Source organism: Mustelus asterias, unplaced genomic scaffold (assembly GCF_964213995.1).
Source record: "Mustelus asterias unplaced genomic scaffold, sMusAst1.hap1.1 HAP1_SCAFFOLD_1430, whole genome shotgun sequence".
Lineage (NCBI taxonomy): Eukaryota > Metazoa > Chordata > Chondrichthyes > Carcharhiniformes > Triakidae > Mustelus > Mustelus asterias.
This window is the reverse complement of record NW_027591375.1, coordinates 36,780-56,748: the sequence shown is the minus strand read 5'-3', so window position 1 is coordinate 56,748 and position 19,969 is coordinate 36,780. Positions and strand designations below refer to the sequence as shown.

At 52.4% G+C, this 19,969-nt stretch overlaps 1 protein-coding gene across 1 annotated transcript in view; it reads right to left on the bottom strand.

The window, feature by feature from the left end:
* The window catches only part of LOC144488270 (constitutive coactivator of PPAR-gamma-like protein 2), a 53,376-nt gene extending 34,725 nt beyond the window's left edge, over positions 1 to 18,651 (bottom strand). The window contains 4 exon segments of the mRNA XM_078206312.1: positions 136 to 173; positions 176 to 217; positions 1,518 to 1,764; positions 17,849 to 18,651. Coding sequence (XP_078062438.1) covers positions 136 to 173; positions 176 to 217; positions 1,518 to 1,764; positions 17,849 to 18,373 — 852 coding nt within the window. The 5' untranslated portion in view covers positions 18,374 to 18,651.
* Between the last annotated feature and the right edge of the window lie 1,318 nt (positions 18,652 to 19,969).

The window sequence follows — 19,969 nt, the reverse complement described above, 5'->3', positions numbered from 1 at the left end:
CCCGTCCCCACCAGTACTGTACCCCAGTGTTATACAGTGTCAGTCCAAAAAGAGATTTTGAAGTACATTGTGCCCCTATAACAGAGTTTTGTGACCTTTATTCTCTTGATAACTGCACAGCAAGTGTGTGATTACCTTCAGTGAAGCCAGAGGGTGGTCTGGGCCTAGCAGCTCCAATGGGAAAGCAGCAGGTCTTCATCTGGGAGGATGTGATTGCCTGAAAACACGAGTGGCAGAATGAGATCCAAATGCAGCCTGCATTCCCATGCAGCATCAGTCTGTAAGGTTTCCTTTTGCTTCCAGAAGCATCGGACAGCCTGAACGCATCCCACCGCACCTCCCTCCGCGTCTCCAGTGGGGCTCCCTCACCTTGCAGACCCTCAAACGCATGCCGTGTCACCAGCCAGTCAGTGGCAGGGTGGAACTCAGGGGGAACAGACTTTGGCCGACTTCCATTTCCCAAGCAGACTTTGGCCGACTCCATTTCCAGAAGCTTCTATGCACTTGGGGCATGGAACAGCTGACGAATGGGCAGGGTTACGAGGTGAGGGGGAGAGTGTGAATTGCTCACAGCATGGTAGCACAGTGGTTAGCACTGCTGCTTCACAGCTCCAGGGACCTGGGTTCGATTCCCGGCTTGGGTCACTGTCTGTGTGGAGTTTGCACATTCTCCTCGTGTCTGCGTGGGTTTCCTCCGGGTGCTCCGGTTTCCTCCCACAGTTCAAAGATGTGCGGGTTGGGTTGATTGGCCATGCTAAAATTGCCCCTTAGTGTCCTGAGGTGCATAGGTTATAGGGATTAGTGGGTAAAATATGTAGGGATATGGGGGTAGGGCCTGGGTGGGATTGTGGTCGGTGCAGACTCGATGGGCCGAATGGCCTCCTTCTGCACTGTAGGGTTTCTATGATTCTATGCTTCTTTGGACAGCTGTCAGAGACATGGTGGCCTCAATGGCCTCCCTGAACAAGAGCAGCTGTGATGGGGTAGAGGAGGAGAAGCTCCAGGGTCCATTGAGAGCACCAGTAGCATGTTGAAGGAGGGGGAAATCGAGGACTGGCAGCAGGGCACTCTCCCTGCTCCACGCCGCCCCCCCACACCGATTCCCCCCCCCCCACTCTGCAACCCTCCCTTCCCTGCTCCACGCCCCCCTCCACGCCCCCCCCCACTCTGCAACCCTACCCTCCCTGCTCCACGCCCCCCCCACTCTGCAACCCTACCCTCCCTGCTCCACGCCCCCCCCACACCGATTCCCCCCCCCCCACTCTGCAACCCTCCCCTCCCTGCTCCACGCCCCCCCCCACACCGATTCCCCCCCCCCCCACTCTGCAACCCTCCCTTCCCTGCTCCACGCCCCCCTCCACGCACCCCCCCCCCACTCTGCAACCCTACCCTCCCTGCTCCACGCCCCCCCCCCACACCGATTCCGCCCCCCCCACTCTGCAACCCTACCCTCCCTGCTCCACGCCCCCCCCCACGCCGATTCCGCCCCCCCCCCCCCCCCCCCCCCCCGCACCTACCCAGCAGCGCGGCGAAGATGCTGAAGTGGGCTGGGTTGACATTCAGCTGCTTGGCCACCTCCTGCATCAGGTACTGGTTGGTGGTGAGGCTCTTGCCATTCCAGCTCAGCTTGAGGGCGTGTGCACTGAGGTAGCACTGGACGTTGCACAGGGCGTACTCTGAGTCGTAGGCGATAAGGCCATGGAAGCCATTCTCCCGGTAGAAGGCGATCACCTCCTGGTGGTGGTCTTCTATACTCTGAACAACCTGCAACACAAGAGGGGAAGGGTAAATCAGCGACACCTCAGCAGGAGCCAAGGCGGGGGCACAGTGGTCTTTGGCTGCTCTCGCTGGGGACCGGAGCTCCAGTCCCACACAACAGACAGTGCAATGTAAGCTCTGGAATTAAAAGACTAATGATCACTCTGAAAACATCATGGAGCCATCGGGTTCTCGAGCACAGCAACAGGCCCAGCGTGTCCGTGCCTGCTGAACACCTATCTAATCTCATCCCATTTTCCAGCACCTGCTCCATAGCCTTCCACCCTGTGGCATTTCACATGCTCATCAAAATGCTTCTTAATTGTTCAGAGTCCCCGCTTTTACCACCCTTTCAGGCACAGATGCCCACCATCCCCTGGGGGAAAAAGCTTTTCCTCAAATCCCCTCTCAATCTCCTACCCCTTACCTTAAATCTCTGCCCCCTGTTTACTGCCCTTCCCTTCCCCGCACCACTCGGACAAATCATTCTTCCTATCTATGTCCCTCATAATTTTGTACACCTCAGTCAGGTCCCCCTCAGCCTTCTCTGTTCCAAGGAAAACATCCCCAGCCTAAGCCGCCTCTCTTCATAGCTGAAATGCTGCAGCCCAGGCAGCATCCTGGGGAATCTCCTTTGCACCCCCTCCAGTGCAATCACATCCTCCCTATACTGTGGTGACCAAAACTGCACAGAGTATTCTACCCGTGGCTGAACCAGCGTTTTATACAGCTCCATCATAACCTGCCCTCTTATATTCTATGCCTCAGCTATAAAAACAAGTATCCCGTATGCCTTTTAAACCACCTTATCTACCTGCCCTGCTGCCTTCAGGGACCGATGGACATGCACCCCAAGGTCTGCCTGCAATTCCTTGCATCCTACTGGTCATTGCCTTGTTAGTCCTCCCAAAATGCATCACCTCATACTTTTCAGGATGAAATTCCATTTGGTACTGTTCCGCCCGTCCGACCAATCACCGATTGTTGGAGAAACCCATCTGGGTCACTAATGTCCTTTAGGGAAGGAAATCTGCCGTCCTTACCCGGCCTGGCCTACATGTGACTCCAGAACTCCCCCCCACAGCAATGTGGTCGACTCTTAAATGTCCTCTCACAGGCAATGAGGGATGGGCAATAAATGTGGGCCCAGTCCGACACATCCTTTAAATTAATTTATAAAAAGGATACTGTACTGACCAGGAGGCAAGAATCTTCCTGACACTGAACAGAAAGGAAATAGCCAAGAGCCACTAAGACATAAATTAATAAAAAACACACTGCGGCTGCAGAAACAGGTCGGAGTCTGGGATTTCAGTGAACAGAAGGTCACTCAGCCCCTTGAGCCCAGTCCATCATTCAATGTTCCTACATCATTGCACCATGCTAGATCCAAACAAGATCCTTTCTCACAAATGCCCTTCGGTCATCCTTTTTTCAAAACCAGCACTGCCCCGCCTCCTTTACCATTGGCGACAAAAACAGATCAGAGGCTGGGAATCCTACAGCAAATAACTTACCTCCTGACTGTCCTGTATACAAGGCACAATAAGAAGTTTAACAACACCAGGTTAAAGTCCAACAGGTTTATTTTATTAGCAAAAGCCACACAAGCTTTCGGAGCCCCAAGCCCCTTCCTCAGGTGAGTGGGAGTTGTGTGTGGAATGATGTCCCCATCAATACAAGGCACAAGTCAGGAGTGCGATGAAATATCCTCCACTTCAAGTATTAGTGTCACAAGTAGGCTTACATTAACACTGCAATGAAGTTACTGTGAGAATCCCCTAGTCGCCACACTCCAGCACCTGGAGGAAGAATTTAGCACCACCAGTGCACCCGAACCGGCACGTCTTTCGGACTGTGGGGGGAAAACCCAGAGCACCCGGAGGAAACCCACGCAGACACAGGGAGAACGTGCACAGACAGTGACCCAAGCCAGGAATCGAACCCGGGTCCCTGGCGCTGTGAGGCAGTGGTACAAAGCACTGTGTCACCGTGCCACTCCAGGCGACACTTTAGACAGTGCAGCTCACCCTCAGTGCAACAGTGGAATGTCAGTCTGGATGATGCCCCCCCGCCCCCCCAAGACTCAATCCACAGGCCAGTCATGGCACCCACCCCCCAGTCCCTCAACAGGCACACTGGACGTGCCAACGTGTTCCGACTCAGCACAAAACCTCCTGTGCCCGTTAGCGAGATGCAGATAGAACACCAGGTGCTGTGAACTGAACATTCATGACACGACACACCCCATTCACACAACCATGAACACTGCCAACCAGCCAGCAGCTAAAAATAACCTGCAGCTCTCCCCCCCGAGAGCACTCCACGGCACAGCCAGCAGCCGGACAACAAAGAAAACAAGCACTATTTACTCAGTGTTCCCAGTGTGCTGGCCACAATCCTGACTGTACCATCAACAGCTGGAAACAGTTGTGTCACTGTATAACACTGGGGATACAGTACTGCTGGGGACGGGTCTGTCGCTGTATAACACTGGGGGTACAGTACTGGTGGGGATGGGTCTGTCACTGTATAACACTGGGGATACAGTACTGGTGGGGACGGGTCTGTCGCTGTATAACACTGGGGGTACAGTACTGCTGGGGACGGGTCTGTCACTGTATAACACTGGGGATACAGTACTGGTGGGGATGGGTCTGTCGCTGTATAACACTGGGGATACAGTACTGGTGAGGACGGGTCTGTCGCTGTATAACACTGGGGGTACAGTACTGCTGGGGACGGGTCTGTCACTGTATAACACTGGGGATACAGTACTGGTGGGGATGGGTCTGTCACTGTATAACACTGGGGTACAGTACTGGTGGGGATGGGTCTGTCACTGTATAACACTGGGGTACAGTACTGGTAGGGATGGGTCTGTCACTGTATAACAATGGGGTACAGTACTGGTGGGGACGGGTCTGTCACTGTATAACACTGGGGTACAGTACTGGTGGGTACGGGTCTGTCGCTGTATAACACTGGGGATACAGTACTGGTGGGGACGGGTCTGTCACTGTATAACACTGGGGGTACAGTACTGGTGGGGACGGGTCTGTCACGGTATAACACTGGGGTACAGTACTGCTGGGGACGGGTCTGTCACTGTATAACACTGGGGATACAGTACTGGTGGGGATGGGTCTGTCACTGTATAACACTGGGGTACAGTACTGGTGGGGATGGGTCTGTCACTGTATAACACTGGGGTACAGTACTGGTGGGGATGGGTCTGTCACTGTATAACACTGGGGTACAGTACTGGTGGGGACGGGTCTGTCACTGTATAACACTGGGGTACAGTACTGGTGGGTACGGGTCTGTCGCTGTATAACACTGGGGATACAGTACTGGTGGGGACGGGTCTGTCACTGTATAACACTGGGGGTACAGTACTGGTGGGGACGGGTCTGTCACGGTATAACACTGGGGTACAGTACTGGTGCGGATGGGTCTGTCACTGTATAACACGGGGGTACAGTACTGGTGGGGACGGGTCTGTCACTGTATAACACTGGGGTACAGTACTGGTGGGGATGGGTCTGTCACTGTATAACACTGGGGTACAGTACTGGTGGGGACGGGTCTGTCACTGTATAACACTGGGGTACAGTACTGGTGGGGACGGGTCTGTCACTGTATAACACTGGGGTACAGTACTGGTGGGGGCGGGTCTGTCACTGTATAACACTGGGGTACAGTACTGGTGGGGACGGGTCTGTCACTGTATAACACTGGGGTACAGTACTGGTGGGGACGGGTCTGTCACTGTATAACACTGGGGGTACAGTACTGGTGGGGACGGGTCTGTCACTGTATAACACTGGGGGTACAGTACTGGTGGGGACGGGTCTGTCACTAGAACACTGGGGTACAGTACTGGTGGGGCGGGTCTGTCACTGTTTAAACTGTGCTGAGGTTAAATCAGGGTATTTGTGAATGAACGTGGAGAGTTGGTTCGTGTGGACTGGGTAAGAGGTGTAGCAGAAAAGACAGTTGATCAGAAATGGCAAACGTTGATGAAAATACTTCATGACTCACATCAATGATATATGCGAGTGAGGAAGGAGGATTCTAGAAAGGGGATAAATCAACCATGGAAGTTAAGGACAGTATTAAACTGAAAGAAAAAAATATACAGTGTGGCAAAGATTAGTGATAAGCCAGAGGTTTGGGAAAGTTGGGAGTGACTCACCTGATCAAAGAGCAGCGCTCCAAAAGCTGGTGATTGCAAATAAACCTGTTGGACTTTAACCTGGTGTTGTGAGACATCTTACTGCATATATAAAGTAACAGATACCCAGGAGTGAGTTACAGACTGGAATCTGGTCGAGGGGTTCGGGGTGGTTTATATATAGAATAACAGATACCCGGGAGTGAGTTCCAGACTGGAATCTAATCGAGGGGTTCGGGGTGATTTATATATAGAATAACAGATGCCCGGGAGTGAGTTACAGACTGGAATCTAATCGAGGGGTTCGGGGTGGTTTATATATAGAATAACAGATACTCGGGGAGAGAGTTACAGACTGGAATCTAATAGAGGGGTTCATGAGTGAAGTCCGAGGGATGGACTTTAGACTTAATGGGCTGCAGTTAAAGAGGAGACAGTGATACCTCTTTCTAAACAGCAAACAGATCCATTTGAGCCTCATCTCCATCAGAACAGCAGGTGTACTGCACAGGGCATGATCACATCAAGCAGAAACATGGCACAGATTGGGCCTGACTGGGCAGCGTTTCTCACAGGGGTTGACGAGAACACTCGAGCTGGAACAGCTGAATGGCTGAGGAAGCTGGAAGGACTGTGTGGGTGCTCTCAGCATCGTGTCATGGTTCCGCCCTGCACCGCTCCTGATATTCCCGGCTCTGAGCTGGAGGGGAGGGCGTGGGGGAATGAACTTGCTGAGATAGTGGATACAGGGTCAAGAACAGCCTTAGGAAAAAAAGGGAATTGTTACAATGCTTGTGATGGGGGGAGTGCGGGGGTAGGAAAAGCAGAGGGAATGGGATGAGCTCTTTGCTGGAGTTGGTTCAAACCTGATGGGTCTAATAGTCTTCTTCTAATCTGTTAGACCGGACACGCTAAACAACCAAAGAGGCACGCTTTCGACAAAGCTGTGCAGTTCCACTTTCACAACAGTCCCGTCTTCGCACTGAATGGCCATAAGATGTAGCAGCAAAAGGAGGCCATTTGGCCCATTGATTCTGCTCCGCCATTCAATGAGATAGTAACTGATGCGATAATTCTCAACTTCACTTTCCCGCCTTATCCCTAAAGCCCTCGATTCCATTACCGATTAAAAACCTGTCTACCTCAGATAGGCGCAGCAGGCTCGATGGGCTGAATGGCCCACTTCTGCTCCTCCGTCTTATTAATCAGTCACACATGGCAGCGGACAATTAAGCAATGTCACGAAGAGGCAGTGGCTCCACCAACACCTGAGACAACAGGGTCCAACACGCAAGTGCTCATAATCTCTCAACGGCTCTACTTTCTCAGGAGGCTAAGGAAATTTGGCACGTCTCACCAACTGTTACAGATGCACCATAGAAAGCATTCTTTCTGGTTGTATCACAGCTTGGTCTGGAGCTCCTGCTCTGCCCAAGACCGCAAGAAACTGCAAAAGGTCGTGAATGAAGCCCAATCCATCACTCAAACCAGCCTCCCATCCATTGACTCTGTCTACACTTCCCGCTGCCTCGGCAAAGCAACAGCATAATTAAGGATCCCACACACCCCGGACATTCTCTCTTCCACCTTCTTCCGTCAGGAAAGATACAAAAGTCTGAGATCACGTACCAACCGACTCGAGAACAGCTTCTTCCCTGCTGCCATCAGATTTTTGAATGGACCTACCTTGCATTAAGTTGATCTTTCTCTATACCCTAGCTATGACTGTAACACTACATTCTGCACTCTCTCCTTTCCTTCTCCCCTATGTACTCTATAAACGGTATGCTGTGTCTATATAGCGCACAGGAAACAATACTTTTCACTGTATCCCAGTACATCTGACAATAATAAATCAAATTGAGAGTTGCAGGGTGAAAGGCCCATCTCGCTGTATCAAAGACAAAACTCAAAATGCAACTTCTATTATTCAATTAAAATGTTGCTTCTTCAGGGAAAACCCCCTTTAGAACTAATGGGTATCGCGTTTCTTTTTTGTATTTTGGGGTTAAAGAATCCTTGTTGTTCTCCTGTGAGGGCACAGTCAGATCATGTATCTTGGAAAAGACGGAGTGCTATTGTTCCCGGTGCCTCCAGCTCCTGGAATGTAAGGTGAGCACATCATCCTGCTTGGTGAGGAGATATCCCAACCCTGGATGTCTGGACGACTCCTGCTCCTGTTTCCTTGACAGGGAGGGGAAAATGGGTGGAATCCTGTGTGACTGGAGATAGAGGAAGTTGGCTTTGTTTTAAGCCCAGGCGTGAATACTCCTGGCCTGTCGACCCTGCCTTTTTACTGTGCTGTTGTTCAATGTTTGTATTGGCTGGGTAGGTTGGGGCAATCACTACTGTATTCCCTGAACGTGCGGAGAATATACTAGATGAGGGAGCAGGCTGTCCTCCCGCGAGATATCCCCTTTTACATAGAAACTAGAAGCAGGGATAGGCATTCGGCCCCGAGTTTGCATTGTGATCATGGCTGATCATCAAATTCAATATCCTGATCCCCCCTCGCCCCCATATCCCTCGATCCCTTTAGCCCCAAGAGCGATATCTAATTTCTTCTTGAAATCACAACGTTTTGGCCTCAACTACTTTCTGTGGGAGTGAATTCCACACATTCACCACCCTCTGGGTGAAGAAATTTCTCCTCACCTCAGTTCTAAAAGGTTTACCCCTTATCCTCAAACTATGACCCCTAGTTCTGGACTCCCCCCACCATCGGGAACATTCTTTCTGAATCTACCCTGTCGAATCCTGTTAGAATTTTATACGTTTCTGTACGATTCCCTCTCAGTCTTCACAACTTCAGTGAATATAATCCTAACCGGCTTAGTCTCTCCTCATATGACAGACCTGCCATCCCAGGAATCAGCCTGGTAAACCTTCACTGTACTCCCTCTTTTGGGGACTTCTGGAAAACTCTCCTTAGTTTAGCTTATTTATTAATGTCACAAGTAGGCTTACATTAACACTGCAATGAAGTTACAGTGAAAATCCCCTAGTCGCCACACTCCGGCGCCTGTTTGGGCACACCGAGGGAGAATTTAGCATAGCCAATGCACCCTAACCAGCATGTCTTTCAGACTGTGGGAGGAAAGCGGAGCACCCTCGAGAGTGTGCACTGTCAAAGCACGTCTTGTGTCTGTGGTCTTATCCTGATGTTTGTTTCTCCCCAAGGTTTCCTTTTGTTATCCGGGCCAGAGCGGTGCTGATATAGGCTCCGAATTATTCCAACAGGCTCTTCCTCACCTTGTCGGGAGGATTGTATCTTTTCCCGGGATACCCTACCTTGACAATTCTTCTCCTTCCGGTTGGTAGGGAAATGGGTTAAATTGTCCAGTGGGGATTGAGCAGCACCTCCGCTGTGCCTGGAGATCAGCAAGGCCGGTTTTGTCGTGAGCCCAAGCGCAATGCAAGAATCCTTGGCCGATTGGTTCTTCTTTGCCCCGTGGCAATATCCCTTACTTTCTTTGGTTGCTTGATAAGAGTAGCAACTTTGAAAATTCAGACTTGGAAGATGTGGAGACGACATTCCACGTTTAGGTCTCCCTAATGGAAGGTAACCCATCCTGGTCCCTCCACTGACACTATAGTTAAGAAAGCTCATCAACACCTCCACTTTCTCAGGAGATTAAGGAAATTTGCCATGCCAGCTACGACTCTCACCAATGTTTTTACAGATGCACCATAGAAAGCATTCTTTCCGGATGTGTCACAGCTTGGTATGGCCCCTGCTCTGTCCAAGACAGCAAGAAACTACAAAGGATCGTGAACGTAGCCCAGTCCATCACGCAAACCAGCCTCCCATCCATTGACACACGCTACAGTTCCTGCTGTCTCGGGAAAAGCAGCCAGCGTAATCAAGGATCCCACACACCCCGGGCATTCTCTCTTCCACCTTCCTCCATCGGGAAAAAGATACAAAAGTCTGAGAACACTCACCAACCGACTCAATAACAGCTTCTTCCCTGCTGCCATCAGACTTTTGAATGGGCCTACCTTATATTAAGTTGATCTTTCTCTACACCCTAGCTATGACTGTAATACTGCATTCTGCACTCTCTCCTTTCCTATGTACTCTATGAACTGTATGCTTTGTCTATATTGCGTGCAACAAACATTACTTTTCACTGTACATTAATACATGTGACAACAATAATCAAATCAAACCTTTGGGGCTTGGAGGTGAGTTTAGATACCTGGACTCTGTTTTATCCACACTCTCCCTGTGAGGCTGTAGCACTTTGCTCCCTGCGTGTCAGAGTGAACACTGTAATGCTGTATTTTGGGTTTGGAGTTGTACTTTGATGATTCCCTCTTTCTGAGATATCCTTGCAGTGGCAGAGTGGTTCGCACTGCTGCCTCACAGCGCCAGCGACCCAGATTCAATTCCCAGCTTGGGTCACTGTCTGTGCGGAATCTGCATGTTCTCCCCGTGTCTGCGTGGGTTTCCTCCGCGTGCTCCGGTTTCCTCCCACAGTCCGAAAGATATGCTGGTTAAGTGCATTGGCCGTGCTAAATTCTCCCTCAGTGTACCCGAACAGGGGCCGGAGTGTGGCGATTGGGGGATCTTCACAGTAACTTCATTGCTGTGTTAATGTAAGCCGACTTGTGACAATAATAAATACATTTTAACTGCATAATATCCCTTCATTAGGAATTCACTAATGACCATGGAACCATTGTCAACTGTCAGAAAAACCCATCTGGTTCACTTAATGTCCTCGAGGGAAAAGGAAATCTGCCGTCCTCACCCGGTCTGGCCTACATGTGACCACAGTAAGAAGTTTAACAACACCAGGTTAAAGTCCAACAGGTTTATTTGGTAGCAAAAGCCACACAAGCTTTCGAGGCTCCAAGCCCCTTCTTCAGGTGAGTGGGAATTCTGTTCACAGACAGAGTTTATAAAGACACAGACTCAATTTACATGAATAATGGTTGGAATGCGAATACTTACAACTAATCAAGTTTTGTTTCTTAAAGACTGGATTAGTTGTAAGTATTCGCATTCCAACCATTATTCATGTAAATTGAGTCTGTGTCTTTATAAACTCTGTCTGTGAACAGAATTCCCACTCACCTGAAGAAGGGGCTTGGAGCTCCGAAAGCTTGTGGGGCTTTTGCTACCAAATAAACCTGTTGGACTTTAACCTGGTGTTGTTAAACTTCTTACTGTGTTTACCCCAGTCCAACGCCGGCATCTCCACATCATGGCTACATGTGACTCCAGAGCCACAGCAATCTGGTTGACTGCCCTCTGAACAAGGGGAACTAGGACTGGGCAATAAATGCTGGCCCAGCCAGTGACGACAATGTCCCACAAGTGAATAAAAAGCAGAGCGGTGGACATCGGGTTCCCTGAAAAGGGAGCACAAAATGCAAAAGAAAAAAGAACAAAGAACAGTACAGCACAGGAAACAGGCCCTTCGGCCCTCCAAGCCTGTGCCGCTCCTTGGTCCAACTAGACCAATCGTTTGTATCCCTCCATTCCCAGGCTGCTCATGTGACTATCCAGGTAAGTCTTAAACGATGTCAGCGTGCCTGCCTCCACCACCCTACTTGGCAGCGCATTCCAGGCCCCCACCACCCTCTGTGTAAAAAACATCCCTCTGATATCTGAGTTATACTTCGCCCCTCTCACCTTGAGCCCGTGACCCCTCGTGATCGTGACCTCCGACCTGAGAAAAAGCTTCCCACTGTTCACCCTATCTATGCCCTTCATAATCTTGTACACCTCTATTAGATCTCCCCTCATTCTCCGTCTTTCCAGGGAGAACAACCCCAGTTTACCCAATCTCTCCTCATAGCTAAGACCCTCCATACCAGGCAACATCCTGGTAAACCTTCTCTGCACTCTCTCCAATGCCTCCACGTCCTTCTGGTAGTGCGGCGACCAGAACTGGACGCAGTACTCCAAATGTGGCCTAACCAGCGTTCTATACAGCTGCATCATCAGACTCCAGCTTTTATACTCTATACCCCGTCCTATAAAGGCAAGCATACCATATGCCTTCTTCACCACCTTCTCCACCTGTGTTGCCACTTTCAAGGATTTGTGGACTTGCACACCCAGGTCCCTCTGTGTTTCTATACTCCTGATGACTCTGCCATTTATTGTATAATGCAGCTACAGAAGAGCGACAGACAGTCTTGCCGGATGGACCCCCGGCGTCTCGAGCTATTAATAGCCACTTTTTCCATGCCCAAGAGCTAGGAGGCAATTGAGAAGATCCCCCCCCCCACCCCCCAAATCCCACCACCCCCACAATCCCCCCACCCCACAATCCCACCCCCCCCCCACCATCCCCCACAATCCCCCCCACCCCCATCAGATCAGGAGAGGGGCTGAAAGCGCAGTCAAAACCTGAAGAAAAGTCCCTTCAGGTAATGGGAAAGGGAGTCAGGGTATATTGAAAGGGCCGGCTGAGAGAGCAGTTAAAGCTGACAGTACTTTGGGACTTACTAATTGGGGAAGTGTCTAAAAAAAGCAAAGCAGTTACAAGGAATCTTTATAAAACACTGGTACATCTACAAGTGGAACATCGCGGACGGTTCTGAGCACGACACTTTAGGAGGAGTGAAAGCACTAGAGAGAGAGAGAGAGAGAGTGCATGGAAAACATTTGTGAGAATGCTTGAGGGACCTCAGTCCCTGGATTGCAAAAGCGGGGACTGTTCCCCGTGAAGAGGAGAAGGTTGAAAGGAGATTTGTTTGAGGGGTTTCCAGATAATGATGAGAGGGGTCTGGGACAGAGTCAAAGAGGGGGAGACACTGTTCCTGTTGGCAGGAGGATTGCAAACTAGATGGGGGCACAGATTGAGATTTCTTAAACTTTCTCCCCCTTGAATTCCATAGATTAAAAAGGTTAAAAAGTTTATTTATCAATGTCACAAGTTGGCTTACATTAACGCTGCAATGAAGTTACTGTGAAAATCCCCTGGTCGCCACACTCCGGCGCCTGTTCGGGCACACCGAGGGAGAATTTAGCACGGCCAATGCACCCTAACCAGCACGTCTTTCGGACTGTGGGAGGAAACCGGAGCACCCGGAGGAAACCCACGCAGACACGGGGAGAATGTGCAGACTCCGCACAGACAGTGACCCAAGCCGGGAATCGAACCCGGGTCCCTGGAGACCAGTGCAGAGGTGCAGTAATTGTTTTTAAATACACATACATTTGCAACACTGCTGGGAGGGAGAGATTACATTGAGCACATTGATGCAACTGGGAATGCAAATCCACAAATAATTCCAGTATTCACGACTTGGACAAGGTCACACATTCGGCTGCTGACAGACAGTACTAACTGTAATCACTGATTAAGTTATGACTAACACAAAGACTTGTTATATTCACTACGTATCATAAAATGGAGATTAAGGTTTGATTAACACAACTGCTGCTTTTCGCTCTGTTGATGAGACACAACTGATTGGCCGACTGTGGCGATGCTCCCTGTGAACTTTGCACGAGCGAATGTGCGCGCTTTGCACGAGCGAGTGTGCGCGCTTAAAGTTTATTCATTGGTGGCACAAGTAGGCTTACATTAACACTGCAATGAAGTTACTGTGAAAATCCCCCAGTCACCACACTCCGGCACCCAAGGCAAGGCGTTGGAAAAATCCCGACGTTCACATGAATGAAACGTATAAAGGGGATTCATAGACTCGCTAAATCAACGGCCCCGATTCTGACAGGAGCCCAACTCTAAACGATATCTGCAGCAAACCATTCAGCCTTACACTGGCATACATGAGCCAGGCTGATGATGCAGTATTAACACAAACATGGGTCACTGCACTGAGGGACTTAATCTCAGGCCAAATTAATCAGCACCAACATTTTGCTGGACTGAACTCAGGCACGTGATGTTTTAACCAGCGCATGATTATAATTTATGGGAGTTTAGCCTTTGGATCAATACTTGCCAAGAAGCACAGATCGACACATAAAACACTGAACCTCCATCCCAGGAATAAAAATGTCAGACATTCCTCCAAGTTGTCTGGACACGAGAGGGGGATACACAGCGAGTCTGAATGGCTCTCGTCACTCTAGCGAGGTCAAATAGACCACAAGACATAGAAGTAGATGAAGGCCATTCAGCCCATCGGGTCTACTCCACATTCACTGAGATCATGACTGATCTGATAATCTTCAACTCCACTTTCCCACATTATCCCCAGAACCCGTCATTCTCTCACTGACTAAAAATCTGTCTGTCTCAGCCTTGAACATATTTAACCACTCAACCTCTAGAGCTCTCTGCAGGAAAGAATTCCACACACTCATTCCCCTCAGGAGAAGATATTCCCCCCCCCCCTCCCCCATTTCTGCCTCCAATGGGTGACCGCCCCCCTCCCCCCACTTACGCTGAGATTACGCCCTCTGCTCCCAGACTCTCCCACAAGGGGAAACAGCCTCTCAGCATCGACCCTGTCAATCCCCCTCCAGAATCCTATAGGTCTCAATAAGGTCACCTCTCATTCCACTAAACTCCAATGAGTACAGGCGCAACCAACTCAACCTTTCATCATAAGAAAATCCCTCCTCACCCGGGGTCAACTTGAACCTTCTCTGGATTGCCTCCAATGCCAGTATATCTTTCCTTAGATAAGGCAGCACAGTGGGTTAGCACTGCTGCCTCACAGCGTCAGGGACCCGGGTTCAATTCCCAGCTTGGGTCACTGCCCGTGTGGAGTTTGCACGTTCTCCCCGTGTCTGCGTGGGTTTCCTCCGGGTGCTCTGATTTCCTCCCACAGTCCGAAAGACGTGCTGGTTAGGATGCATTGGTCATGCTAAATTCTTTTATCCCCTGCACCCTGTTGCTTACACACTCGCTACTCACTTTTTCACACTGTCTGCTTCTTCAATGCCCACTGCTGCCCAGTGATTTCACCCCTACCCTCACCATTGCACTGGCTGCACACTCCATCCAACCTGCCGTCCCCAAACCAATTCTCTACACTGGACACTGAGGATGGCAGCTCACATTTCCTCCCACTCATCCAGATGTTTAGAGGCTTGTTGCTCACTATTGTGTCCATCTCACTCAGTGTATCCGAACAGGCGCCGGAGTGTGGCGACTAGGGGATTTTCACAGTAACTTCATTGCGGTGAAAATGTTAACCTACTTGTGATAAAATAAACTGAAATTTTCCCAGGCATGATCTAACTAGTGCCTTATGCAGTTTTAGCAAGACTTTCTTATTTTTATACTCCAGTTAGCTTTTTGTCAACTCACGCACAGGAATTCCCAAATCTCTGTGTGCTCACTTTCTGCAGTCTTTCTCCATTAACATAGAAAAACTACAGCACAAAACAGGCCCTTCGGCCCCACAAGTTGTGCCGAACATATCCCTACCTTCGAGGCCGACCTATAACCCTCCATCCTATTAAGTCCCATGTACTCATCCAGGAGTCTCTTAAAAGACCCTATTGAGTTTGCCTCCACCACCACTGACGGCAGCCGATTAATATTCAGCTGACCCTTTGACACCATATTACCGATTGTATATTCCACATCCAACTGCTCAAGAAATCAGATAACTATTCCTTATGCACATAGCACATTTTCCCAAGAAAGATGCAAACTAAACTAACTTCACAAACAATGGTCACACATTTCAACCTAATTACTTTTTTTTAAACGGGTGTCATATATATGAAATGTGACATGTACATTAGATACAGTATTTCATATTTTCAACGCATGAAAATGATGCAACCAAGGAATGGGATTTAAAACAGATATTCTTCACAATTATGTTGATTTTACAGTGACTGGATTAGATTTGACTCGTCAACGTGGGGAACAGCATAGTGCTGCTTTTACAAATGTATATACCAATCTTTGCAATCGATGGATCGGACCTAGTAACTTCAGGCTGTGTTGCTGTTTTCACACGATTAATATTTCGATACCATCAGTTAATGTCGGTTCCTCCACGCTTATTTTCAAGTCAAGGAATGCTTTCACATTGCTCCTTTTACACATGGTGGCGGCACCATTATTGTTGACAGTAAACACTGATGTTACTGCACACAGATCATTTGTTGTTCAGTCATTTTAAACAGATTTGACTTGCCCTGTTTTACACAAGTGATGTTTGAATGATCACACCGTGGATGTACACGGCAGGAGCTCATGTTTTATCCTGATCACCTTGTCGCTTACACACTCGCTACTCACTTTTTCACAGTCTGCTTCTCTAATGCCCAGTGATTTCACCCCTACCCTCACCATTGCACTGGCTGCACACTCCATCCAACCTGCCGTCCCCAAACCAATTCTCTACACTGGACACTGAGGATGGCAGCTCACATTTCCTCCCACTCATCCAGATATTTAGAGGCTTGTTGCTCACTACTGTGTCCATCTCACTCACCATTACAAACACCCCCATGTCACAGCCTCCCAGATCACCACACCAATTTTGCACACTTGTACTGCAGCCATATTCTCACGAGAATGTGCACACTATTACTGTAATGAAAGTCTGACCATAATTGCACCCTAGAACTGCACCTTATTATTCCATGATGACTTTCACACTTCCGACACCCAAAGTCTCCCTAGTATTTGCTCCTTGCAACTTTCCTGCTTCCCATTACTGGCACCCTACTGCATCTCACTACCTGGAGCCTACAATTGGCACACTAACCACCCCTGGTGCCCAAGACCCACACCCTGTTGCCTGCAAACTACCCCTTGGGCCCATCACCTGGAGTCTACAACTGGCACCCTACTCCCTTCACCCTGTTATCTGGTGCCTATGACCTATATTATGATGCCTATGCCTTACTGGCTACGAATGGCACCCTACTATCCCTGTGCCTTACCCCCTGCACCCTACTGACAGCTGACACCCTCACCTTGCACACTGTACTGCCTACGGTTGGCACCTCAACCCCTTCACCCTACGACATGCACACAATATTTTGCAGCCTATCGCCTGGAGCCTGCAACATGCACTCTACTTCCCGTGCCCCACCCTCCCACGTATGGATGGCAGCCCCCCCCGTGCGCCCCGTCACCCACGGGCGGCAACCCCCCCGTGACCCGTCACCCACGGGTGGCACCCCGTCACCCACGGGTGGCACCCCGTCACCCACGGGTGGCACCCCGTCACCCACGGGTGGCACCCCGTCACCCACGGGTGGCACCCCGTCACCCACGGGTGGCACCCCGTCACCCACGGGTGGCACCCCGTCACCCACGGGTGGCACCCCGTCACCCACGGGTGGCACCCCGTCACCCACGGGTGGCACCCCGTCACCCACGGGTGGCACCCCGTCACCCACGGGTGGCACCCCGTCACCCACGGGTGGCACCCCGTCACCCACGGGTGGCACCCCGTCACCCACGGGTGGCACCCCGTCACCCACGGGTGGCACCCCGTCACCCACGGGTGGCACCCCGTCACCCACGGGTGGCACCCCGTCACCCACGGGTGGCACCCCGTCACCCACGGGTGGCACCCCGTCACCCACGGGTGGCACCCCGTCACCCACGGGTGGCACCCCGTCACCCACGGGTGGCACCCCGTCACCCACGGGTGGCACCCCGTCACCCACGGGTGGCACCCCGTCACCCACGGGTGGCACCCCGTCACCCACGGGTGGCACCCCGTCACCCACGGGTGGCACCCCCGTCACCCACGGGTGGCACCCCCGCACCCCGTCACCTACGGGTGGCACCCCCCTGCACCCCGTCACCCAAGGGTGGCACCCCCTGCACCCCGTCACCCAAGGGTGGCACCCCCTGCACCCCGTCACCCAAGGGTGGCACCCCCTGCACCCCGTCACCCAAGGGTGGCACCCCCCCCCGCACCCCGTCACCCAAGGGTGGCACCCCAGTCCAGGTTGACACTGCACCCCCCCCCCCCCACCCCCCAGGTCCCCCTTACCTTGACGCGGAAGCGGAGCAGGGCCAGGCGGACACAGTGGGCCAGGCAGGGCGGCGGCACGAACCAGACTCGGGGCGGCGGGGTGCCGCGGCTGCGGACGTGATTGAGGGCGAGCTGGGCGCTGTGGCGGGCCTGGCTCTGGCGGCGGGCCCAGTCGGGCAGGCGGCCCTTGGCCAGGGCGCCGTCGAAGGCCACCACCAGCTCGAGGCCGGCGGCGCGGCAGGCGGCGGCCAGTGAGGCCAGGTAGGCCAGCGTCTGGTTCCACTGCCCGCCGCTCACCCAGTCGGTGAAGGAGCCGCCGTACAGGCGCTGCAGGCCGCTCTCGGCATCCAGCAGCAGGCGCAGGGGGGGCGGCGCGGCCTGCTGCTGCTGCTGGGGAGGAGGAGGAGGGGGAGGCGGGCAGTGCCCCGGCCTCAGGCCCGAGGCCCGGTGGCGGGCGGCCCGGGCCAACTTCTGCAGCTCCACCGGCACCACGGCGGCCGCGCAGTGCTTCTCGATGAACTCCTGGAAGCCTTGCACCCCCATTGGCCCCGAATCCCGCTCAATCTGCGGCGGAGAGACAGCAACAGCAGCGGAGCCTCCCTGACGATTCACACCCGCCTGGCGGGGGGGGGGGGGTCAGCGCTAATGTCCCCTTTCACAGCCTCTCATTCCTCTCTCTCCCCTCCTCCTCCGGCCCGGGGATGCTCAATACCCCACACCGCAGGGAAATGTCTCGGATTTTTTTTCTCTTCCCCTCTCCCCCACGGTATTTATTTATTTATTTATTGGGTCCGCCTCTTCCACACCGCCGCCATTTTGGCCAGCCTCCTTCTCCTCCCGAGGCATCATGGGGGTTGTAGTTCCTCCCGACCCCCTTCACAATGGGTGCCGATGGGCAGGCGGACTACAACTCCCGTCGGCCTCTTGGGGCAGCCCTATGTCGCCATTTTAGGGGACCCCTTCGTCCTCCTCCCGAAGCATCATGGGGGTTGTAGTTCCTCCCCCCCCTCTCCCGCCATCCACAATGGGTGCTGAAGAGCGGGCGGACTACAACTCCCGTCGGCCTCTTCCGGTGAAGCTAGGCCGCCATTTTGGCCGACCCCTGCTGCATCACCCCGCTCGCTCCCCCCTCCCAGCGAGCATCACGGGAGTTGTAGTTCATCCCACCCCCCTTCACAATGGGTGCCGAAGAGTGGGCGGACTACAACTTCCGTCGGCCTCTTCCGGTGAAGCTAGGCCGCCATTTTGGCCGACCCCTGCTGCATCACCCCGCTCGCTCCCCCCTCCCAGCGAGCATCACGGGAGTTGTAGTTCATCCCACCCCCCTTCACAATGGGTGCCGAAGAGTGGGCGGACTACAACTTCCGTCGGCCTCTTCCGGTGAAGCTAGGCCGCCATTTTGCCAACCCCTTCTTCCCCATCCCGGTCTCCTCCTCCCAGCGAGCATCACGGGGGTTGTAGTTCCTCCCACACCCTTTCCAATTGGTGCTAAAGGGTGGATGGACTACACCTCCTATCGGCCTCCTCGGGAGTTCGGCCGCCATCTTGCCCAGCGTCGTCCTCCTGCCGCTCCCGAAGCACCAGGGCTGTTGTAGTTCCACCCGCCCCCTTTACAACAGGTGGTGAGAGACGAGCCAACTTTCCCTTCGGGAGCCGAGCCGCCATTTTCCCAGACCCTTCTTCATCCTCCTGCCTTCCTGCCCACTGGCGCCCCGCTTCCTCTCTCTATTGCCCTCCCGTCTGACCCCGCCTCGTCCATCCTTCATCACAGGCCGGAGAACTACAAATCCCGTCAGCCTCTGTGCCCTTCCCCACAAGGCTGCCGGGCCCCCAGGCATGACGGGAGTTGTAGTCCATCACCACTGGACAATGGCGGCACCCAGCGGCCTCTCCGGGACCCCATACAAAATGGCGCCGGTGTATTTCAGGCTTTGTAGTCCACAACTCCCCGATGATGACGCTGTTACGGGTGGTTCCTGCCCATCCACCGCCTGCGGCCCATGCGCTCTAGCTGAATAGCGTCCTCCAGACCACAGGAGGCGCTGGCGCGGTTGTTGGGCTGGTAAATCCAGAATAATGTTCTGGGGAGGGCTGGTTCGAATCCCACCACCGCAGATGGTGACATTTCTGAAACTAATT